This window comes from Gymnodraco acuticeps, unplaced genomic scaffold (assembly GCF_902827175.1).
Source record: "Gymnodraco acuticeps unplaced genomic scaffold, fGymAcu1.1, whole genome shotgun sequence".
Lineage (NCBI taxonomy): Eukaryota > Metazoa > Chordata > Actinopteri > Perciformes > Bathydraconidae > Gymnodraco > Gymnodraco acuticeps.
Genome location: NW_022992009.1, coordinates 920,155 through 946,471, shown reverse-complemented (window position 1 = coordinate 946,471; position 26,317 = coordinate 920,155). Strand labels below are relative to the sequence as shown.

The window sequence follows — 26,317 nt, the reverse complement described above, 5'->3', positions numbered from 1 at the left end:
TGCTGAAGATTACAGTGAGTGAAGGTGTATTTACTCCTTCACTCACTTGCTTTACATATGAATGATTTACTGTCCTGTCAGATTTAACAACCGGAAACCTGAAAGCCTACTTCTTCAAGTACAGTCCTCTGGCTGAGACTTTTGATGGTAATAGCATCAGTAAATGGGAATAGCAGTAAAGATGCCACAGCAGCAGAGCAGAAGCACAGACAGTTGAAACTTTCTAAATGCCTTTGAGACATACTGAGCTGAACATAAAGGAATGTTTACATCCTAATGAATACAAATGGGAGTACTAATATGGCTCCCATCTTAACATAAATTCAATTTCAAAGGAAATGTAACCATTCCTCAGAGACTCAACAGTCATCTGTGATGCTGACCGAAGAAAAACCTCTTCTTCTTCTTCTTCACTCTAGAGCCATGTATTTCTTACTACTAGACCAAAAATGAGTAATCATCAGTAATGACTGTTAGCGTGTAACTGAGGATCATCCAGGCAGATCATGTCTGCGTGTTGCACTGGAGCAGCTGCAGACTTCCTTTCCAAAGGCACTAGTGGCTCAACAAAAACAAAGGGGTTTGTTTGTATCCTATGGAGATTTGTATGATACATATATTTATGTGGCCTGATACTGTTGACTGTACAAAGGAACTAGTGTCGATCTGTACACTTTGTTTCTGCACATTTTGCATATGTCAGTGGATTTACCACCTTACTGTACCTGTAACCTGTATTTTTGCAGGGATGGTCTTTGTGCTGAGCGCGTTTCGTTACTGCTCCGACCTGCTTCACATTTATATTGTTAGACATTCTCACACCCGGGAGCTGAGCAGGAACGCTCAGTCCGTGAGAACCTTCATTGGTGCAATTTGCAGCTTTGAGCCATCCTCGAGGCTTCTCAGTGGATGCCAATAGAGTGCAGTGAGAAATATTTTGTTATGCCAACCAAAGAGTTAGTATCGCAACAGCTCCCTTGACAAAAGTAGACTTTTCTATTGTATTTTGTAATAATGCAGGAAATAAGATCTTATGCCAAAACAAGTTTATGACTCCTGCCGGTTTTGTTCAGCAGGATAATCTGAACATAACAAACAAACAATTTGTATGATTTTTGAAGCGTAAATGCAATCACAAGGAGTCAAAAGCTAACATTAAGCTATTTTTACATTACATTTCATTACATTACATTGCATTTAGCTGACGCTTTTATCCAAAGCGACTTACAATAAGTACATTCGACCAGGAAGACACAACCTTGAAGAAAACAGAATCATATAAGTACATCAGGTTTCATAGAGCCAAACATTTCAAGTGCTACTCAACTGGCTTTAGGTAAGCCAGTCCTTTATTAGTATATAAGTGCTTTGTTAAAAGTTCTATCGCTCGATAGACGTTTTACATCACCGTCACGTGGCATCGCATCACCAAGATGAAAAAGGACTCGTGTTCCTCGGATTACATAAAGTATTCTAATTCAGCCACTTGTTAGGAACAGCAGTTTTAATGACGCATAGAAGTTCTAGGCCTTCACAAGTGGGCTATTTTCTGACGTATTTTATGTCGTAGATCAAAACGTGAAAATGTCTTAAACTCGTGTTAACTACAGATTTTATTTGAGGCATCTAACTAAACACACGGTCAAATCAGGAAAATGCTAGAATCCTAACTCATTTCCGGAAGAACCATGTGCTTGTAAATCTTACTTTTCCTGGTTACTTTCCCAAAAACTGATGCCCTTTAATAACAAACATGCTTCTCAAAGCTCTGTGACATCTGCAGTCTTTTCTTTAGAGTGAAACCTTCTCAATAGTCAATGTTGTATTGTCTTTTTATCAGTTACATCTTGTAATGGGACTGTTAGTATCACTTACGAATTCAGTTTTTTGTCTGTTTTCAGACACATTTCCTTAAAATGTTCAATGTGATAAATGTTTGAGCTAAAACAGACACTTTGAGAATTTGTGTTTGACAGAAGACTCTTGAGATTATAATTTTCATCCACGGCTCAGGAATCTGCAGCTGCATCCTAACCAGCTTGCTGCTCTTTGATGTTTCAGAGAAAAATAAGGTGCTTGCTGTTATTGGCTTGAGGACTCGGCAGTGGCAGTCCTTTTTCTTATTATGTCGGAGGGTAGAAAGCCTTGGATTTGCCACCAGTTACAAGACCCACAATTTGCTCAAAGTAAACGCCTTAATAATATTAACCTTTATATGACAAAAAGAGACACAGATACATAACCCTAACCATAACTCTGAACCTTTCTGTAAACCTCATTCCAAATGAATGAAAGAAAAATATATACATTCAAAAGTTGTTGCATTCTTTTAAATTGTTAATACTATGTTGCTAAAGGACATTTGCAGTGTAAATATTCAAGCTTACAAGTACTGCAAAATATGTCTTATCTGCAAATATCATGGGAAATACATGCTGAGCAAATAACCTGTATCCGTTTAATTTCTATTCATTCCATGTAACATTTCTACCATGAGTATTCTCGGATCTGTGCCACCCTTGTTTAAACCTACAGTACTAACCCTTTAGAATATATGCCGATGAAAATGTCGTTCAACTAAACCCACATCAATATTAGTATTTTTTTTAAGAAGCTCATCAAGTTACATTTAAAGACCAAACATTGCTTGCTTACTAGCGTGCTTTACGCCATGTGTTTGAAGGATAAACTCTATCTTTTGGTGTTAAGCAAGAAGTGACATTGGGCTTACCGCTACCTTTGAAACCCTCCACATGGATGACTACGTGGAATCCATAAGCTGGACATTGGTTTCACAAGCTGCTGTCGAGAGATTGAATAAGAGGCAGCTGAACTTGTTACCTCCTGGTGGTTAACTTAGCCAAGCGTAGATAAATCTATCAAACACATCCCTAAGGTGGGTAGCTCACCTTTGACACTGAGGTATCTGCCTTCTAGTTGCATCTGCTGCCCTGTTGCCTCAAGCTGTTAGCTTAACGTTTGGAGGAGCAGAGACATTGGATATCCGTTTTCTTTGTAACCTTCATTTGTTTGAAAGTAATATTGCAAAAAGGGAGCATATCATCACAAATATGACTTTGAAATGTCCAGTGTTGATTGGGTTGTGTCGCATCATGCAATCAGAAGTATGGGGTAGCATGTGATGATACAGAAAAGAGAAAGTGAATACTCATTTATGGATTGCTGTTTTTTGTAGAACTTAAAAGTGAACATATTTCTCCAGAAACAATTACACAATTGAAGATTTTGCCCAGGTGACAAAGTTGAAACTATAAGCAATACAGGAAAGTTGAGACAAAACAAATCTGTAATAACCTTTTGGCATCTTTAGGTAACATTTTTGTAATCTTGAAAGTCAAAGAAAATGCAAAAAAAAAGCAGAGTACAGACTGTCTCCTGCAGCACTCCTCCTTCCCTCTGTCCGCAGCGCCTCCCACCAGACAAGCTAGGGCTTGATACATGCTCCAAACAGAAACCTGTATAAGTACTTAATTAATTTCAATCATCATTCATATGGGAACTGTGATGCTGATGCCTGCTTGTTTTGCAAAGTAAAGAAGTTGGAGAGTAAATGTTGTTAGAAGTTATGCCTGCTTCTAACTGCTCAACTGTAGCAAGATGTAAAGTTGTAAAGCTAACGTTAGCTCACAGGCTAGCCACTGCTTTGAACAGAAGGCTTAGAATTGTTCCTACATCTCCAAAACGCTAATCTCCGACCCTCTTTTTAATACGTCTTTATTCATGTTTTGGGTTGCTTTGCACCGTGAGTTCTTGCCAATCCTAGAATGGCAACTTTCCTGCAGGATGTAACTCCGTTTTCTCAGGCTTTCATCCTTTCATCCTGGGGACGAGAACATGCAAAGCACAAATCAAAAACATTTTGAATAGCAATTAGGAAAAGTCTTGCTTTAAATAATCTGTGATTTGCCAAAGTCTTACACTAGACCTTCTAGAGCCTGAGCCGAATCAGAGCCAAGAAAATATCCAGATGTTTAGTTTTCCCTTAGACAATTTCAATTACAATATGCAAAAGGTTTTTTAAAGGATTGTTTTTCAAATGACACAATGAATATTTTGCCTACTCCAGCTTTAGTCTCTGGGATTCTGGGATGAGCACAGCCTGTTCTTACCTGTGGGCCTCTTGCTCCAAGTCATGAATATGTATCAGAATGTCAGTCCACATAAATGACTACACCCTGTACACTAGGGTCACATCCAGGTTCATAGTCTTGACCCGTGCTGTCTGTGGAGGTGCCTCAGACCTGCTCCCACTCTGAATTTTCGACCTGTGGATAAATACTTTGCCTGAGGGGCCTTTTTGCTAATAGCTATGTGGTTGAATAATCTGCCAACAAACCTTACCTTTGGAAGTTTCCATTCTCTCCCTCCCTCCCTTTCTCTCTCTCTTACTCTTCCTTCCTTGCGTTCCTAACTCCACATTTCCACCCTACTGTTTTGAGACTTGTCGCCCCAGAGGACTATTTGTACCTAATTAGCAATTAGGGGCATGACCAGAGATGGGATCATTACTAAAAAAAAAGTAATATATTACATATTACTTTTAAAAAAAAAAGTAATATATTACACTACTTCGTTACTCTCTACATAAAGTAACTCGTTACTTTACTCGCAGGGCCGGCCCGCCCCTCCCTGCAGGCAGATCACGCAGACTGCGGCGCACCTACAGTGTAAGCGCGCCACAGTTTTGCCTCTGCGAGACTCCACTTGCACCCCCAATTACTATTGCATTAAGGAAGACATAACACAAGTCTTTCTCTAAAATAGGCTACCAGCCACACAACAAGCTAACAGTCTGTGAAACGTCAAGACACTAATTAATGAAACCAGTTCAAGACGCATTATTCTTATCATTCTTTATGAGCGCAGTAACGGTAAGATATCTAATTACTTATGTATTTAGTATTCCATAACTTAGTAACAGAGATGGTCAAACTAAAGTGGTAGAGGCAGAATTCCTACAATGAAGCGGGACATTGAACTGTTCACCCGTGAGAGGGCGATCAACAAAAGAGAGCGAGCGGCCCCGTTGAGGGAGTTTACAGATGAAAAGACTCATCCATGTTTATGCAGCACTGCACGTGGAGATGTGGTCTCGCAAGTCGCGCAGATTACATAGGCCTACATGTATATAAACCTGCGGCGGAAACCCCTCTAGTCTGTCAGTGAGTGTGATTATTTTATAAAAGTAACGAAGTAACGCGTGTCGGGGCAATGTTAGTAACTGTAGTGTGGTTACTGAATTATAAAAGTAACGCGTTACACTACTCCGTTACCGACAAAAGTAATAATATTACAACTCTGGGCATGACAGACAGGTAAAGTGTTGTGATGTTGCTTACATTAGTCATGGCTGAGACTCTTGACTCCTTGACATCTCATGAACACTTGAACAGTGATCCTCACAGGCTCAGATCAGGACATTTTAGATCATATCAGGAACGTTTCTTATCACAAGAAACAACACAGCCTTCTGCAGCCAAAGACGGGTTAACAAAGCATTTTCTAAAACTGTAGTTACCCAAAACCAGTTTTTAACTCAACCATTTGCTGCATTGTATCTGAATGTCACTTTAGCCTATACTTTCACACAACATTTGCCAAATTATTGTAAGTGATGTGTCATCACCATCCACATACTAAACTCTAAAATACAAAATACATATTGAAATTCTTGATTTAAAAAAAGTGAATTTCAAGATGTTTAAATTATAAACACAAACAAGGGCCATGAGGAATTTAGCCCAAGTCATCTTACCTTGTGAGTCTGTGTGTGTCATCAGGGCAAAATATGATCTTGGAGAGTCCGACTGTAGCAGGAACTTCCATAGAGGAGCTTTTTAGTCTTTTAAATGTCGTCAACGCATTAGGGCCCCAACTGTAGTCAACAAACATTACAGGTGTTGTAGATGAAAAGTAAAAGAATGCAGAGTTTGAACCTAGGTGGGGCTGAAGTAAGGGTGCAGGAATCAGGGGTGTAGGAAGCGGGGGTATTATTGGAAGTGGTCATTGATTCCCCCACTATAGGCCTTGCGCCTGATTTGTCAACCGTTATCATTCAAGGTGTGTGGTTAAGATAAAAAAAGAAGCAGAATTGAAAGATGTGAATGGTTGGAGCAAGATAGCTTGAAGAAAGTAGGCAGTAGGGTAGTGCCCATATGCCCCACAACTTCACCCCTATGGTCTGATAGCATGGTCAGCCGGTGTGATCGGACCAACAGCGACTTTGGTTTATTGTTTTAAGGGAGGCATATTAAGAGATTTGCAGGTAGTGTGAGATGCTTTAACAAAGTGGGTTTGTCTTTTTGCACTGTCGTCTGGTAACCTCTTCTCTGTTTCCTCTTTACTCCCATCTTGGCCCTTTCCCCTACACATTACACCTTTCTTTTGTGTTATTGCTGATGAGTATTGCTTTGGAATCTTACACAGCACTTCCCATAAATCAGTATGGCAATATGATGTCGTCTTTGGGTTTTCTGCTGGTCTATTCTTTTTTTTAGGTCACTCTCTTTGCTTTGCAAGTTGTTTACCCATTGCTATTTCTGCTTATGTTAACAACCCTATTTTGTTTTTTTCCCAGGGGACAAATGCATCTCTTCCTTTGCAGAAGTCATGTAGGATAGATAAACTGAATCTGTGGGGATCATTTCTTGAAGCAATGCCATTGTTTTCTTTCTCAGCCACACCCATTGTACTTATATCTATTTTTATCTCTGTCTTTTATCCGCTTTTCTTCTCAAAGCTCGTTATATTTGATTCTTTTTATTATCCTGTGCCTTGATTTGTGCAGCTCTTCAGTTAAAATAGAAACTCATTGCAATTACAACATAAACAAGTAATACAACAGAAAAGTGTTGGTGATAATATAAAAGCAATTGACTCAGGATGGCACACTCACAGTAAATAAGCAATAAAAGAAAACAAATGCCAAAAGCGAAGCTTAGTAAACCAAGCAGAAAGAAATACAACATTTGTATTCACAGCACACTCACGTGTGTAGTTACACCCATTAATATGCATCTGTTACAGCTTTTCTTTCACTTCCTCATCTCTCTCACTGTTCTTTTTTTCACCATCTGTCCAGGTGCAAGTATTGTCCCAGACATGCTTTCACTAGTCGTCTTTCACCTAGTTCGCTTAAGCACTTTTTTGCCCTTCAATTTCACTTCCTGTATTGACTCTGAAACATCCCTCCTTTCTTTCCTTAAATCTTTATAAACCTTTTCTTTTCACCAGATCCACTATTAAGAGATTCATATCCATGTTATAAGCAGAGTTTCTGTGACATTACATGTGTAAAGATCATTTGAAGACCTACAGCCATTTTGCAGAACATGCAGCAGTCCACCAATAAGGTTCAGGAGCTTGTTCAGTAACATTTTCTTTTTCAAATATTAAGTTCATAAAAACAGTAAAGCACCTTTTAACCTGTTAAGCCCGACAGACCCCGGTACCAGGGCCCTCCCGCAACATCTTGCAGGAAACAGTGTCTGAGGGCATGTTCATTTAATAAACTATGAATGTTTTATATCCATGTAACGGAAAGAAACTCATCTAACTGATCATTTTAATTTTTTTTCTCAAAAAAACCCCCACAATGCTAACGCTGAGCCTCTGAATTAGCAACGGCGAAAAATGCTAACAGATGACTGCACTGAAAATCACTCACAAAACCTTATTATTTATCTTTGCTGCACATCCAACCCATCGTTTCACATTGTGAGATGTCACAGAATCGATGGGTGCAGACATTATCACTCAATTATACGAACTCGCGGAGATAATAACAAGAACAGACATTAAAACATGTGGCGCTAGGTAGCTAAAAACGCTAATATGACTCACCTGTGTCGTAGTCTGGTCAAAAGTGGTCTTCAATGGTATTAAAACGATAAAAACGCTGATGAAGTTAATCCATAGGTTAATCCAATGTGTCTGTGTCCCTTTGAATGATTTCTGATAAGCAATAAACCTGCGTTTCCGTTTCTAGAAGTCAGACCTAGAGACAGCTTCACTCTGGTGCAAAACTGTGTGCGGGAAGCCCACACCTTTTTGTTTTAGACTGTGTGAGAGTGGGGAGATTCCCCTTCGATTCTATTGGCTCTAACGGTCAGAAAGAGATGTCAATCACCAAAATCGACCAATGGGTTCCAGAGAAACGGTAAAACCCCCATTTCCACCCAAATCAATCAATCAATCAATATTTATATAGCCCAATATCACAAATGTTACATTTGTCTCAGTGGTCTTCACAGTGTGAATCACACCTCAGAGGTGGAGTTTTTTTTGCTAAACCTCTCTAAAAAGGTCAAATGTCACTTGTTTTGCATCAATCTTGATACAGGGTACTTACTGTATTATATGTTGTACTTTGGATTCCTAAAGCTTTTCGTCTACTAACCCATCATCCAAGGTTAGTTTTCACTATAAGTAAAAAATAATTTTTGGACGGACACTATAATTTACAGTTTTTTTACTATGTTCAATCTGAATTTACTTTAAAATAAAAAACATCTATATTGATTCTGACTTTTCTACATACAACTCACAGGTTTATCATTACTTTGAGAAAAAAGATTATTAATTTATCCTTTTTAGAAGGGAAGATATGGTCATTTGTTCTGGGAATGTCATTTTGAGCCTGAGACCTGAAAAACAGGCTCAGGGCTAAACTGGTTAAGGACACTTATTGAATTATTTGAGTGTTGCCATATTTCTATAGGTATTTTATTTTCTAAAATCAGGTGTGTAGGCAACTTCAACTTTAGTCAGCGATAGAGCTGCACAATTTTGGAACTAAATTGAAAAAATAGAGATTTAATTTAGATGATAATATGATTGCAATATTTGAGCTATATAAAAAATCAAATGATGCCATGTTTTCACTAAATAAATATTCGTTTCAGGTGCGATATCTCTGCAGCGTCTCAATTCTAAATTCTAAATGGAATTTTGAACACACATACACAAATCAAATCAAGTTTTATTTATATAGCACATTTATAAACGATTTTTGGTTGAGCCAAAGTGCTGTACATATAATACAAATAGCCTACAGTAGAGACACTTTACAGCAAATACAACAGCACAGATTGTTCAGAATATCAGTATGAGATATGAGACTTGTACCTTATTATTTATATTTCATATTGTGTATTAGAAATGTTTTCTTTAAACAGTATAAATATTCTATACATATATGCATTTATACTCTTGATATATATTAGGGCTGTCAGTCGATTCAAATAGTTAATCGCAATTAATCGCATATTTTTGATCTGTTCTAAATGTACCTTAAAGGGATATTTTTCAAGTTTTGAATACTCTTATCAACATATGAGTGGACAAATATGCTTTATGCAAATGTTTATTATCATTTGATCAATGACAAATATTCTCATGAATATTAAACACAACAACCTCTGAACATTACAAATATTCGCCTCAATTCAACCTGGAACCTCTCTCATACAATACAATGTGTGTGTGTGTGTGTCGGCGCAGTTGTCGGTGAAATACCGCTCCTCTGTTTTCATAACTGTCAAAGCATGAGACGGAAGTTCCCACTGTGGGTCAAAATAATGCGCTGTGACCCCGAGGTAACTGTCATTACTGAGTGAAGTCCAATAGTCTCCGGTGAGCGCAACTGTGGAAGTCTTTCTTAAATCCTCCACTTTCGCTTTTTGGACTTCATACAGGTTGTGTATTTTCGACACAGTGGTGGCTCTGGAAGGCAATTCATAAGTGCAGTCGTTGGATGCGACCCGAATTATATCACGCAGCCCCTCGTCCTCCACAATTTTAATTGGCCTGCAAGCTGTAGCCACCCATTTAGCGATCTTTGTTGAAAGTGTGCTGCTCGTAGACATGTCCAGGCGTCTCCCCTGCACACTTTCAAGTGTGGTCTGCTGAAAGCGGGCGACAGGAGCGGGGCTGTCGGCATCAGCAGTGTGCTTGGATTGTATATGGTATTTTAAACTCGATGCGCTCTGAAACTACGGGGCGGCCGAGGACAAAAAATGCACATGCGTTAAAATAATTAGTTATTAACGCGTTAACTTGACAGCCCTAGTATATATCTATTGTTAAAGGGGACCTATCATGCAAAAAGCACTTGTTGATGTATTTTATACATAAATATGTGTCCCCGGTGTGTCAGGAGACTCAAAGTGTCAGAAAACAAAACCCTCTCTCTTTTCCTCCGCACCCACATCTCTAAAAACGGGGGTACAACAGAGCTGATTCAGATTTGCTGCCGATATGACGTAATATTGGAAATATGGCAGGCTTTACATCCACGGCCCTATCAGAAACGTTGCTGTATCAGAAACAATGCGCAATGTGTTTTGGAAGTAATATGGTCTTTGTTTACATTGGCAAGCATCGCTAACACTCAGAGCTAACGCTGTACTGGAGAGAGTATGTGTAAAAAACATAGACTGTATATATAAATGGTAAAAAAGCAGGATATAAAAAGGAACTCACCTTGTAGTAAACCCACAAGAGAAAAAGCATTTGAGCTCCATACTGTTTCAGAAATAATCCTTGATGTTGTTTTGAACATGATATGGCGTTTAATCACGGCAACGTTTAGCTGAGTATCTGGGTAGAATTATCCTGCATAAGCTCCGCCCCCTCTTTGTTTTCAATTATTTTCCAATTTCTATTTTTTTTAAAGCTACGGACCCAGAATCAGCACTTCTCCAACAGGCCTGAAATAGAGGGTATGAGGCACGGCTAGAATGGGTGATCTGTTTGGTATTTTGAGCAAAACATTTCATAGACATTTTTTAAATATATTTGTATATACCTGAGACCTATAATATATGCCTACAAATAGTATGATAGAAGACCTTTTAAAATGTACAATTTATTTTATTATATTTTTTATTCATTTACAATGCCTTGTTAATGTGCCATTGTAACAACCTTTTCAATTTGGGATCAAAAAGGTATTTTTAATCTTATCTAATATTTAGTATTTAACAAATATTGTGCTTCCTTCAATTTGAATGTTGGACTAGTCCACATTGGTTTTAAATACAATTTTGAATACATTTGAAGAACTATTAACAAAACTTTATAACAAAGTTGCATTATAGTACTAATATATTATCGCTTTTTAATCATTCTGCATCGCAACAAGCAAAGGTACAAATGTGAATGTGATGTGCTTCCACCAATAGCTTCTGTTCTCTACAGTTGCATCAAGTAAATTACAACTCAGTTGAGCCAACAATCTTACCAAATCAAGACTCTTCAACCAGCTGTCTGCAAAACTGACACATTTATTGCTTTACATTGCTGCAATCTTCTTCACTGTGAAGTATAGGTCATGTTTGCTTTTGTAGTTGGAAACATGAATATATCTCAGTGGTAAAGCCAGAAAACTTATTTAGGGACTTTACCACTGACATGTATTGATACATGCACAGGAGCAAGCTTATATATCAACATTTTAAATTAAAAGGTTACTTGGCTGTCTGTGAATTGCACTGACAACCTTACAATTAACATACATTTCCATACCGCTCAGTGCACAACCAACCGATAATCAACACCAAGCTCAAGGCTCATTCTTTTCAGAGAAGTGAAGTAATTGCAAGTGTTATATGTCGCTTCTTTTATCTGCCCACTGAAGTCGTGTTGGAGTGCGGCACTGAGACTCCTCTGGTAGACCGAGAAGGAGGTTTAAATTCCGACACTGTAGAGACTTGTAAGGAGTGATACACTTCTTAGTTCCTGTCAACGGTGAATGAAATGACTGCTGAAGAATGCCCTTGCTATCCCTCCTTACACACTCATTCTCCACCTACTAATATTTAAAAACATGCTGCAACCTGAATGAAAAATTATCTTATACATCTGGAGGATAAATAAAATGGTGTGCCAGAGGGTATAGATATACATACAGTTTAGTTCTCACATGCGCAAACCCTGGTAGCACCAGGCCAAGTATCTGTCAACTTTACACAGAAGTTAAAACATAGTGAAGTTCAGCGGCTGAGCTTGTGTTTTATGTCTAGTCAAAGCATTGTTTGCTTAATCCAGTGTGAAATTCATTTATTCAGGAAGGGTTGCTGGGCATTCATGGCTCTCACATAGTAACGCCTCCATTCATTTTCTTTTAAATATTCACATCAGAGTATCTCTCAATGCATTCACACTCATTGTGTGTTGGATTGTAATGCTGTAATGTTATATTTAATGCTTAAGAGCAGATAGGAAGTGGTTACTTTTGATCAACAATGGCACAAAAACACTAAAGTAGAAAAATCTGGCAGTTTCTGGGCATCAGCAAAGGGGCATACAAAAGTTGGATATTGTGCTTCGGCTGCATTCATTTTATTTCGGACACTTTGCCAAACGGTTTTGGTGAACCCAAACGTACCTGTAATGAAACAAGTGTTATTGCTCTGATTTACTGCTTTGTTGGTATCGCCCTCTTGTCATTCACACTGTAGTTTGCTCAACCACTACCGCTCTCTGTCACTCATTATTTTTTTCTGAATTCTTTGCCACCGACTGGTCAAGAATGGCAAAAACAATGACAAGAAAATGATGTAAAATTGGTGCAAATGTAATGCTGAGAAGAAAAGCAGTTTGGCTTTGTGAATCATTTTTATATGTAGCTTCAGAATACTTAGTTCATACCTGTGACGAAGGTAACAGGTATGAACTAAGTATTCTGAAGCTTCGGGCCTTGTAATATTGCACATGTGGTTTAGTTTGAAAGTGTTCCCCCTCCCGTTTTGTCTTTGGCTGGTGATTGTGTTCACCTGGTGCCCTATGTTGTCTCCTCCCCCCCACCTGTGTCTTATTGGCCTGATTAGTGTGTGTGTATTTAGGCTCTGTTTTCCCTGTCAGTGGACAGGTAGTGTGGGTGAGGTCCTTGTTGCTGGTGACTATGTGCACAGGTAACAGTCATATTGAGGCTGTGAATCATGTGCCCATGATTTCCTAAATGCCCACACCGGGTTATATTTGAACTCTCTGCCTCCTTGCTTGGTCGGGCTTCACAATACCCAAGGGACTACTGAAAAGATTAAATATTACCTCTACTCCAACACTACCCACTATTAAAATAAAATAAAGTAAGTTATACTAAAATATCTGCCTCACTTACCTGCAATGTGGAGAGAACTGTGTGGGCGCATCCTACTAACCAAATGGTTTGACACACCACATAATGGCATTGTGTTTTGAAAAAAAACCATATATCTTAAAAAACAAGGCATCTTACCAGGTGTTCCACCATATCACTAGTGAATGAACCTAGACAAATATATTTAAGTATTGTTATTTTCTCTGGTTAACAAGCGTTAAATCATATGAACAGCAAGCATAACTTTTATGGCACTTTATTTGTAATTGACTGATGCAAAAGAAGGGGTTTTGACTGGAATGTTAATCACAGAGATGACAATGTCACAAAGCAGCCATCACTTGAGTTGTTATGTCAATTATGAATTGAGTTCATAACATTATGTAATTGCATATACTTTCTAAAGTTTTATTTAACTTAATATTATTTTGTGCACTTTTGCAGCATAGTCCTCTTTCTCGCTTGTGTGCATTTCAGCAGTAGTCAATTAATTCCGATTATTGGGTCTACTGGGAATACATTTCAGCACCCTAAACTATTCCGTTGTTTTCCACCCAAAGTCACAGGGGTGTCCTAAGCTCTGTGAGAAAGATAATTGGCTGATAGAAATGTGTTTCCTAATTTGGTTGCCCTTTGGCTCACTGTGGGCCGGACCGGCTTTTATAAGTGAAAGAAGTGCTGTTGCCTCATTAAAGCCTGCTCTGTTTTATCACCCAGTAAACTGTAGAGACAAACAACTGAGTGGGCTGTTATTTTTCATCTGCTAAAACTAAGTACCTCTCTCCTCCGGGGTTTAATTATACTGAGTTGGACTGAATCGGAATTAATGAAACAACTCCGGGACAGAAGCTACACATCAAGTTGTCCTACTTTTACCACTGCAGATTCATCTTGTGTGAATCGCTGTGCACGTGTTTGACATCCTTTTTTCATTTTTTAGAATAATTAAACAATATGTTCCTGCAAATACCAAAACTGTCCCCACCAGGAAACCCATCATAATTACTTACATCATTCCCAATGATGAACGAGACCATTTTTTTGAGTTAAATGTGTGTTTCTGTCTGTTTCTCTTTAGCTGAAGAGGAGTTTATGTGTAAGACTCCAGCCATAGCCGACATTGTTATTCTGGTGGACGGCTCCTGGAGTATCGGCCGCATCAACTTCAGGCTGGTCAGGACTTTCCTGGAAAACCTGGTCAAGGCCTTCTCGGTGGAGTTTGACAGGACCAGGATCGGTGAGGAGATTTACATTTTTTGGGCTTCAACTATTTTATATAAACAACTATACTTATAGCTTTCTTTTTCATTTAAAGGGAATTATTTTTAGCCTGAACAAGTCTATTGTCTAAAATTATTTGTATCACATTTTATTAGGGCCCAAGTACGAAAGTTCTAGGACCAAATGATGTCCAAGCATCATCGGGTCCTGTTTTTGTCAGACTATTATAAATGTCCATTTACATGTACATTTGTTGAGGGGCTTAGCACCACTTAAAACTCACAAAAATTGGTAGGGGCATCAGGAATGGCGAAAAATGTGGGACCAGCGCTTTGATTTTTGCTAGCATGAGGCGCGTTCACACCGGAGTACTTTTCCCCGTACTTTTCCCATTTAGTTCCATTAGTACCCCTTATTTTGCGTTCACACCACAAAGAGTACTTAGTGCCGGGAACTTTTACCCCCATTTTTAGGGCCTGCTGAGAGGTGGTACTCTCCTGGGGAGAAAAAAGTACCAATTTCTATTGGCTGGGCGAATTGCAAACCACGCCCCGTAAAACTCTGAAAAGTTTTGTATTTGCTGGCATTAGCATTATTAGCATTAGCATTAGCCCTGTGCACCAACGGAGAGAGAATAACTTATGGCAACACAAAAGAAAACATGGGAGCGGTGGAGTGATGAGGAGGTGTCGGTGTTCTGGAGATTTACTCGGAAGGCTTCAGTAGAAGCTGCTGGGAGTCCCAGCAGCTTCTACTGAAGCCAGTCCCCAACTCCGGGGACTTCCGGCCGGGGACTTCGGGTGGCAGTATACACCGTGAAGTGGTTTGCGGCCTGCCAGTAAACCCAAAACAGAAGACGACGAAGTGACGTCAGCGGCTCATTTGCGTAATCTTCCCTCAGGGAACTTATTCCGGTGTGAACGCAATCTGTACTTTGTTCCATGGGGGTACTAAGTGCCGGCACTAAGTACGGAAAAGTACTTAGCGGCTATGCTCTTTTAGCGCCCCATATTGAAAACAAGTTTTAAAAAACCACATACCTTTTCCCCTACTGTAAGTCTGATTGACTTGACATTGAGCGTATATTCAGGTGAATACAATTGGATCATTACTAAGGTCAACCTACCTAGAATGTTTGCTAATTAGCATAATGTGAAAAACAGTGAAATTACTTAAATCGTAATGCAATTCTGACTCTATCGAAACCAAATATGGCATACTGCATCAGGAGAGATTCATGGACATTATTCTTAGCAATGAGCAAGATCAATCAAAAAGCATGGTCGCTTTTGATCAAAACTTATATGCAAAAGGCGGGATTTAGAAAGAAATGCTCATAACTCACAATCGATTTATCCAATCATAATATGTTTTTGTGGATATGTTGAGTCTGTGTTTGAGTAATTGTCTTATCCATGTGACCATTCACATCAACATTGTGTGTGTGTGTGTGTGTGTGTGTGTGTGTGTGTGTGTGTGTGTGTGTGTGTGTGTGTGTGTGTGTGTGTGTGTGTGTGTGTGTGTGTGTGTGTGTGTGTGTGTGTGTGTGTGTGTGTGTGTGTGTGTGTGTGTCTGTGTGTGTGTGTGTGTGTGTGTGTGTGTGTGTGTGTGTGTGTGTGTGTGTGTGTGTGTGTGTGTGTGTGTGTGTGTGTGTGTGTGTGTGTGTGTGTGTGTGTGTGTGTGTGTGTGTGTGTGTGTGTGTGTGTGTGTGTGTGTGTGTGTGTGTGTGTGTGTGTGTGTGTGTGTGTAGGCCTGGCTCAGTACAGTGGAGACCCCAGGATCGAGTGGCACCTTAACACTCACACCACCAAAGCTTCTGTGATCGATGCTGTGAAGAACCTGCCATATAAAGGAGGGAACACACTGACAGGTACAGTATGCTGACAGCCACAACCTGATAAAGGTCTTCATAGTTTACAGATAACACTTAAGAGGTTGACTTGGACTAAAGCCAATCCTATAATTCAGCTTTATTTAAATCACTTCAGTGCAGTTCATTTAATCTTTGAAGTGTTTGACCTGTGACCGGTCTGATTAGAGCAGAGTCAGAAGGTCAATGTAGTTTAGTCATGGTGAACACACACATCATTACAGCAGCGTCATTCATATTCAAGAAGTATGAAAATAAATGTATTATTAACATATGGCGTGTTTTTGGTTTAATGTCCATGTTTTCTTTAAAACTATCATCATATAATCAACAGTAAATGTGCAGTATCCCTGTTAGAAATACAAAATGAACAAAGTTAAGTTGAATGTAAATAAATTATGGTAATTTATAGTTTAGAATGTTTATGTATCCCATTGAATCATGTGAAAAATGCTTTGTCACTAAGCTGAAAGCGGTAACATTCTGGCAAAGATATAATGCAAATGAATTTTAACAGCATTACAACACAATTGAGCATATTCCAAAATATTATTGAAAAGTAACGGTTATTTTCACTTTTGATTACTCTTAGTATATTCCAGTTCTCAAAGTCAACGCTCAGGTGACGTCCTTACATTTCTTGTGTTGTTTCAAAACACAACAAATATTCTTTATTCTCAAGGATATTCGATATTTCAGTCTGAGAAAACCCTGCCATTTTTTATTAAACATTACTTTAACCATTGTTTATCAAAAGTAAAACAGTACATGGTTTCTAATTGGCTGCTTGTGAGTACAAAGAACACAACTAAAATCAGTTAAGTGGAGATAGTATGATGCAACATAAAACTTTGTTTTGACTGTAACAACTGCCAGAGTTGCTTCTTCAGAGTGTGTAATGGTGTCGGTCAACAAGCTGAAGTGATGTTCAAGCACCCTGCAGGGCTCAAACATAAACGATCAATATTGTCATTAATGGACTCAGCAGAACTTAGCTGCTCATTATGTTAACACACTCATTAAACTTGACACTTGTCGAGCTCTTAATAACACTTTAAACCATCATGGTCATTAAGTCTGTTAGCCAAGACATCGCATGTCATCTCACTGTGGTGCAGTGGGGAACTGGAGGCAATCATACTGTCAGCCAGGGATTACCTCACTATCACAAGTATTCTGTAAAAAGCATTATAAGTGGCTCTGATTTTTATTTTAACAGTAGATGTCACTTTGCCCCAAACATCTGGATCATGGCATGTCAGAACAAGTATTGGAAACATGCTGGGCTGCTTTAATGGCTTTCTTTTTTTTGTCATGATTTCAATGTACACTGAACAAAAATATAAATGCAACACTTTTGTTTTTGCTCCCATTTTTCATGAGATGAACTCAAAGATCTAAAACGTTTTCTATATACACAAAATAACCATTTCTCTCAAATATTGTTCACAAATCTGAAAAACTCTGTGATAGTGAGCACTTCTCCTTTGCCGAGATAATCCATCCCACCTCACAGGTGTGGCATATCAAGATGCTGATTAGACAGCATGATTATTGCACAGGTGTGCCTTAGGCTGGCCACAATAAAAGGCCACTCTGAAATGTTCAGTTTTGCTTTATTGGGGGGGTCTGGGGGGGTCCGAAAACCAGTCAGTATCTGGTGTGACCACCATTTGCCTCACGCAGTGCAACACATCTCCTTCGCATAGAGTTGATCAGGTTGTTGATTGTGGCCTGTGGAATGTTGGTCCACTCCTCTTCAATGGCTGTGGCAAGTTGCTGGATATTGGCAGGAACTGGAACACGCTGTCGTATACGCCGATCCAGAGCATCCCAAACATGCTCAATGGGTGACATGTCCGGTGAGTATGCTGGCCATGCAAGAACTGGGATGTTTTCAGCCTCCAGGAATTGTGTACAGATCCTTGCAACATGGGGCCGTGCATTATCATGCTGCAATATGAGATGATGGTCGTGGATGAATGGCACAACAATGGGCCTCAGGATCTCGTCACGGTATCTCTGTGCATTCACAATGCCATCAATAAAATGCACCTGTGTTCGTCGTCCATAACATACGCCTGCCCATACCATAACCCCACCACCACCATGGGCCACTCGATTCACAACATTGACATCAGAAAACCGCTCACCTACACGATGACACACACGCCACATGCCATCTGCCCTTACCAGTGAAAACCGGGATTCATCTGTGAAGAGAACACCTCTCCAACGTGCCAGACGCCATCGAATGTGAGCATTTGCCCACTCAAGTCGGTTACGACGACGAACCGGAGTCAGGTCGAGACCCCGATGAGGACGACGAGCATGCAGATGAGCTTCCCTGAGACGGTTTCTGGCAGTTTGTGCAGAAATTCTTTGGTTATGCAAACCGATTGTTGCAGCAGCTGTCCGAGTGGCTGGTCTCAGACGATCTTGGAGGTGAACATGCTGGATGTGGAGGTCCTGGGCTGGTGTGGTTACACGTGGTCTGCGGTTGTGAGGCCGGTTGGATGTACTGCCAAATTCTCTGAAACGCCTTTGGAGACGGCTTATGGTAGATACATGAACATTCAATTCACGGGCAACAGCTCTGGTGGACATTCCTGCTGTCAGCATGCCAATTGCACGCTCCCTCAAAACTTGCGACATCTGTGGCATTGTGCTGTGTGATAAAACTGAACATTTCAGAGTGGCCTTTTATTGTGGCCAGCCTAAGGCACACCTGTGCAATAATCATGCTGTCTAATCAGCATCTTGATATGCCACACCTGTGAGGTGGGATGGATTATCTCGGCAAAGGAGAAGTGCTCACTATCACAGATTTTTTCTGATTTGTGAACAATATTTGAGAGAAATGGTTATTTTGTGTATATAGAAAATGTTTTAGATCTTTGAGTTCATCTCATGAAAAATGGGAGCAAAAACAAAGGTGTTGCGTTTATATTTTTGTTCAGTGTAACTTGGCTTAGAGGATTTAACAAGATGGAAATACATTTTTTGAATGAAGTTTAATTTTGAAAGAGTTTTTTTAATGCTGTCAGGATGAAATTCTCCTTTTCCATGTATTGTATTTTATGATCTGGTTAGTGTCCGTGTCTTACTGTATTGAATGTATCCTCTCTTCTCTAACCAGGCCTGGCTCTGACCTTCATCCTGGAGAACAGCTTCAAACCCGAGTCTGGATCCAGGCCCGGTGTTCCCAAGATAGGAATTCTCATCACCGACGGGAAGTCCCAGGATGATGTGATCCCCCCTGCACAGAGCCTGAGGGAGGCTGGGATAGAGCTGTTTGCCATTGGTATGCTCCACTAATACTGAGACTAATAATACACATTGACATGAATTTTTGAGAATACAGTAAAAAGTATTCAAGACATGATGCTAAAAAAATGGTACTTAGGTACAGTTACTTCACACCACTGATCATAAGCTATATTCTTTGACCTTTTCCTTGGATACCTCGTTAATATAACCATCTGATCACTGTCACTGTCTCTCTGTCTCCTCGTCTCTCTCCAGGTGTGAAGAATGCTGATGAGAACGAGCTGAAGGCCATCGCCTCTCCTCCTGAGGAAACTCACGTCTACAATGTGGCGGACTTCAGCGTGATGAGCGACATCGTGGAGGGCCTCACCAAGACGGTGTGCGACCGAGTGGATGTGCTGGACAAGACGCTCAAAGGTCTGATCAGCCGAGTCACATGATGCGGCAGACAGCTGCACTGCGCTCACTCACTTTATTCCGTTGGCTATAATTATAACTACAGGAGATCCCTAAGCAATGAAAAACAAATCCCTGTCTAATATATTGGAGCAATATCTTCTAAGTCAGGACATTCACCAAGCGCCATATATACACATACATGCTGCTTAAACAGCAGGTCATGTTTTCACAGTCTCATTTTCCACTTCTGCAAAAAGTGTAGAAGATTGCATATAAAACTGGATATTTTTAGATTCATCTTAATATGTATGTATGTGTATATATATATATATATATAAATGTATATATATATATGTTCTTCATTTCAAAACGAACAAAAACGAGATATAAATATTGTATGTATATATACAGTGGAGGAAATAAGTATTTGATCCCTTGCAGATTTTGAACGTTTACACACTTGCAAAGAAATGAACAGTCTATAATTGTAATGGTAGGTTTATTTTAACAGTGAGAGTAAGAATATCAAAAATAAAATCCAGAAATTGACATTGTATAAAAGTTAAAAATGTATTTTCATTTAACTGTGGGAAATAAGTATTTGATCCCCTTGCAACCAACAAGGATTCTGGCTCCCACAGACGGTTACACAAGTCCTCTTCCTTTAAGAAAGTAGTACCTGTATAAAAGACACCTGTCCACAGAATCAATCAATCAGATTCCAACCTCTCCACCATGGGCAAGACTATAGAGCTGTCCAAGTACCTCAGAGAGAAGACTGTAGACCTGCACAAGGCTGGGATTGGCTACAAGACCATCAGAAAGCAGCTCGGTGAGAAGGAGACAACTGTTGGTGCCATTATTTGAAAATGGATGGGGAAAAAAATGGGCATCAATCAACAATCAATGGCCCTCTTTCTGGGGCTCCACACAAGATCTGGTGAGGAATCAGCCAAGAACTACACGGGAGCAACTTGTTAATGATCTCAAGGCAGCTGGGAGCACAGTCACCAAGAAAACTATTGGTAACACACTGCACCATAATGGATCATTCTGCTTTGGGGGTGTTTCTCTGCTAAGGGGACAGGAGGACTTCCCTGCATCGAGGAGAGGATGGACGGGGACATGTACCGTAAAACAATCTTGGCAGATAGCCTCCTTCCCTCAGCCAGGACTCTGAAAATGAGTCATGGAGGGGTCTTCCAGCAGGACAATGACCCTGAACATACGGCCAAGGCAACAAAGGAGTGGCTAAAGAAGAAGCACATTGAGGTGATGGAGGGGCCTAGCCAGTCTCCAGACCTTAATCCCATAGAACATCTGTGGAGGGAGGTGAAGCTTCCAGATGCCAAGCAACAGCCTCAAAACCTGAAGGTTTTGGAGAGGAACTTCAGAGAGGAGTGGACCAACATCCTTCCTGAGATATGCACAGACCTGGAGACCAGCTGTGTGTCCAACAGGGGTTTCTCTACCAAGTACTAACACATGTTCTGCAAGGGGATCAAATACTTCTTTCCCACAGTTAAATGCAAATCCATGTTTATCTTTTATATGATGTCAATGTCTGGATTTTCTTTTTGATATTCTTACTCTCACTGTTTATAAGAACCTACCATTACAAATATAGACTGTTCATTTCTTTGTAAGTGGGCAAACTAACAAAATCTGCAGGGGATCCATTTATTTCCTCCACTGTATATACATGCACTATTTACATCTATTTTTATTTTTATTTTTAATGAAGAACAGACGAGATAAAAATAAATAAGAGGAAAAAAGATAACGGTCACAATGAATACCTTATCTTTCAATTGCATACCAAATCTTCCCACGTGGACAAATAAAATAAAATATATAAATAACTATAAACTATAAAAACATGAACATCCATAATAATAATAATAATAATAATAATAACAATAATAATACATTTCAAATAACTCTGTCGAATGCACGATATACCAAACTATACTATTATCATTATTATTATTGTTCCATTTGTTCCATATAATCCCACTCTTTGTTTATGTTGTCTGTTAAGTATATCAACATTTGAGAGTAAATCCAACATGAAATAGATGTGTTCTTTCTTTTTCTCTGCTTGTTCTCCAGTGGGAAGAGAACCTGACCCCCAACCCACCTCTATGGAGCCGCCCCGCGACCTGGTGACATCAGAGATCACTGCCCGCACCTTCCGGGTGAGATGGACGCACGCGTCGGGCCAGGTGGAGAAATACCGCGTGGTCTACTACCCAGCCAGCGGAGGACAGCCGGAAGAAAAAGTACCTGCAATATTTACTTTTTAAATCTATAACACAAGGATGGAAATTACTTTATTTGTTGCATTCTCTTACATGATCACTACAGTTTACATTTAGTCTTGCACTAACTCCTGTGATTCTCATACTTCTTGCACTTGGCTGCTGATAGAATCTGTAAAGTTGTTTAAGAATTTAAGTTTCATTGGAGTTGTTTTCCAACTCTCTGGTTAATATGTGGTAGACCTGAGTCTCTTGCTTCTCGTCAAATATGAGAGGGGGTTTCCTTACAGTCTCTTAATTGGTGTAACTTTGTTTCTGAATTCCCAGCAGACGATAACAAAAATGCTTAATTACTGATGTAGTGACAGCACTTTAATAGAGGCTGCTCAGCTAAGTGTGTAAGGATTTACTTCAATATGTTTTTTAGGTGATTTGCATCATGAAAAGCAACAATTCTACAGGTTCATTACACCATGCCCCCCAACATTTCAAAACTTTATTCTGCTACCAGAAAGTGATTTTTTCCAGAAACCCCTGAAGCTTTGATCCAATATGCAGACAGGTTACATTTGTGTACACCCTATTTATCTAAATGAGGTCAGGCTAAATACCAGAATCAGCCCTCTTTAGAAATGCATCATTTGTCATAATTATTGAGGTCGTCTGCGATCTTAACTATTCCTATCGGGATCTGCCATGACGGTCATTTGTCAGAAGAAATTCTCACACAAATGGTTATTTCACCAAACACAGCGGTCACAAGCGGATGACTTAATCCTTCATTTCTCAATAATGACTTGTTTGCTGTAAATTATCTGGCTTATAGAATACTAAATAAAGAAGACATTTGACAAAGGATATTGATTTAAAATCTATTTGATTGCTTAGCTAAAATAAACAAAAATATCAGAACTGTGTTAATCTTTTATCTGTATTTATAAATAAACAACAGACCATAGAATGCTGTTATTGAAGAATCAGAATCTAGTGAATTAGTGAAAGTCCCTTATCGATTGGCATCTCAGATTTTCTTTTTGTTTCTTTGCAAAGTTTGTAGTTTTCTTTATTTAGTCCAAATCAGCCCATACAAATTAGAGGTGAATGGATCTCAGAGTACAATCATATAGGTGTACCTAATAAACTGTCTGAGTGTCGTCTGTCTGTAGGAACCTGACAACCTGTGCGGTAAATTGATTTAAAAGTTGTTGGAAGTTTTCCTACCTGTATAACTGCACATACGCATCGCTGTAATTTTCTGAGTTGATATTTATGTTTATACAGTTCCCTCTCATTTGTATCTACTTTCCCTTTGATGTGGATTACATGTATAACGTGCAGCTGGAATGGCCCCGGTCTCCCCACAAGGAACACTGAGGTTTCATCAAAGCTTATCTGATCTAGTTACACTCAATTTAAATCTCTTTGGAGACGAGCTGAATGCCTACAGCAACAGTTCCCCAGTAAACACCGCATTTTTGGATAATTCAATGATTTGTGATGTACATAATGCTGCTGTCTGTACCAAAGGGTTGCTGAACCAGAGCTAATTAAAGTATTTTTTCAATATCAGAGATGTAGCTGAAACAGCAATAATCATGGCAAACAAACTTGCTTGCTGACAGACTGAAACATTTTAGAAATGCCAAAACTAATACTAAGACTGTACGATCTTCATATCTGAGTGTAAAGCAGTTCTGCAGCTTTCATGCTAACACCCTGTGTGATCTGTGTTTAAGGTGGTGCAGGGAACAGAGAACAGTGTGGAGCTGAATTACCTGAACTCTCTGACGGAGTACCAGGTGGCTGTTTTTGCCGTCTACCGCAGCTCGGCCAGCGAGGCCCTGAGAGGAAGTGCTACTACATGTACGTTTATATTTGGAGAGGACACAGGAGAATGTTGCAGGGAGTGTGGGTAGTGTTACAGCAAACTACAATAGATCAATCATTTAACACAATACAATCATTCTAACTTTCGAAAGCCATTTTTTTTCTTTTCTGTTTTTATATTTAATATATTATTCATTTCATACATATATACTTTTTATTACAGAATTTGGCGTAAAATTCTGAGAATACATTTCAAACAAGTTCTTTTCCCCATGCATAATCTTTTTGTTTTGCTTTATATATCTTAAGGACCATGAATACAAATTCATACATCTCAAGAAGAGAAGAGATGCTATATATATGCCAGATTATAGCTAAAGCTCATTTCCATCTGTAGTCCCTGGGTAGGTCACACATAACACTCAACAAACAATCAAAACATTTCATAATGCCTATCACAATAACAAATCAAATAGATCATATACATATATAAATATAAATACTAGTACATTTGTCATATAAATATAATTTTACAATTCATTTAAACAAACATCTCAAATTGCAGTAACTTTTATGTTGGCAAGACTAAGTGATGTTTGCACTACACGGGAAAAGGTGTGAAACGGTTTAAAGATCAGCTGGAAGAATATTTCAATGTCTGATTGTTGTAAAAGAGAAAGCAGTTTGTGAAAAGGCCTAAGTGGGATGGTTACATCTACGTTTTTAGAGGTTCTGCCCATTTGTTGTTTTCTTTTTCTAAAGAAGAAGATTAGTCTTCTCAAAAAGAGGAAGGAAATGCTGTCGGCGTAATTTGGTGACAGAAACTGATAGACTGAAGCTGATGTGAAATCAAAAAGTCTTTCAGTCCGGCACTGAGCTGTGAACATGGAGAAAGTGGTCGTGCTTTGTCTGCTGTTGGTGGAGCTCAGCTCTTCTTTTACTCAAGAAACACAGATATACTTTAAAGAGGGCAACAGTCTGACGTTGGACTTGAGGCCTTTTCCTTCCAAAAATATCACCAGCATCCTCTGGACGTGTAACGGTGATTTGCTGATAGATTGTTGTGAAAGTATGTATTACAGCACATACAAAGGAACAGCCACCCTGGATATGCACACCGGACGTTTGATGATCAAGAACATGACCAAAGCTGACGAGGGTGTGTATTCAGTGGAGATTAACAACAAGGTCCAAGGTGAGACATATAAAGCTGTAATGATCAAACACGTTCCCAAGCCCGAAGTGAGGGTCTCCCCTCTGACAGCCAGAGGCCCTTGTAAGCTGACCTGCGAGGGGGACACCACCGGGGCCGGACCCGTCACCTACAGCTGGAAGACGGGGGACGGAGAGTGGAAGGAGTTGCAGAAGGACATCATCGAGGAAGAGCATGGACACGTGAAAACCTTCACCTGCAGGATGAAGAACCCATTAAGTGAGGAAGAAAGCCCTGCCCGCACGATTCTCTTCCTCCCAGGAAAACCAGCAGACTCTGGACTCTGGATCAAAGTGTTAGGGGCTGTGATCAAATCCCTGGCTATCTTCGCCCTGCTGGGGGCCATGGTGTATGCGTTGTGGAGGAACCAAGAGACTCTCAGGAAACTGATGTGTCCATGCCAGAGCAAAAATAGTGATTATGTAAATGCGGCTTAAAGACGATGTTCACTTTGAGCGTTGATAAAGCATGTCAGGCCTCAGAGCCTTGGACATGTGTGTTTGGAAGTCAAATATCAAATTAAATAGAGATGTTTTAATGCTTTTAAACAGCTTTGCATATTCCTTTGCCATTTGTTTTGACTTTTGCAGTTTAGGTGTGACGTGTCAAGAAGACTTCTAATGGACATTGAACTTAATACATCTTCCCTGAAGCCTTTGTAATTTGAATAGAGATTCTTTCAAGTCAGGTCTGCTTTGATATGGTGTTTCTGATATTTCCCCCTGCATTCTATGTATCCAGCACATCGTCCTTTATACCCTGAGACGGAGGGGGTAAAGACAGATAAAGGATAAATGCAATCAGCTTATGGTGGAAATGTTCCTGACCTAGTTTTTTAAAGCATTATAGAAATAAAACAAAACATGAAAGTAAATGCACTTATGGTTGTGAAGTTTTAAAGTAAAATATAATTTTTAATATAATTATTGAGATGTTATAACATACTGTTTATCTTCTACTTGTTTTGACTTTTGACTTTTGCTCCCCAAAAACGCAGAAGAAATAAATGCAATGTTGGTTAAAAAACATGTGTAAACGAAAAGTGATTACATTCGACCTTGTCACCTACTGATTATGTTGCAGTGTACTTGGGCAATACACCAAACTACTCCTGAGGGAATTGTCCACAGTAT

General features: G+C 39.4%; 2 protein-coding genes across 5 annotated transcripts in view; both read left to right on the top strand.

Annotated features, from left to right (window-relative positions):
- Window positions 1–26,317, top strand: part of LOC117536481 (collagen alpha-1(XIV) chain-like) — a 220,089-nt gene that overhangs the window by 64,882 nt on the left and 128,890 nt on the right. For all 4 annotated transcript variants that reach the window (XM_034201380.1, XM_034201379.1, XM_034201378.1 and 1 more), the window contains 6 exons: window positions 14,202–14,360; window positions 16,095–16,214; window positions 19,354–19,518; window positions 19,740–19,901; window positions 21,996–22,165; window positions 23,881–24,007. In XM_034201380.1, coding sequence (XP_034057271.1) covers window positions 14,202–14,360; window positions 16,095–16,214; window positions 19,354–19,518; window positions 19,740–19,901; window positions 21,996–22,165; window positions 23,881–24,007 — 903 coding nt within the window. The remainder of the gene's footprint in view (window positions 1–14,201; window positions 14,361–16,094; window positions 16,215–19,353; window positions 19,519–19,739; window positions 19,902–21,995; window positions 22,166–23,880; window positions 24,008–26,317) is intronic.
- On the top strand, window positions 24,029–26,161 carry LOC117536482. Its single transcript, XM_034201381.1, has one exon. It carries the CDS (start codon window positions 24,857–24,859, stop codon window positions 25,619–25,621), a length of 765 nt encoding a protein of 254 aa, XP_034057272.1. The 5' UTR covers window positions 24,029–24,856; the 3' UTR covers window positions 25,622–26,161.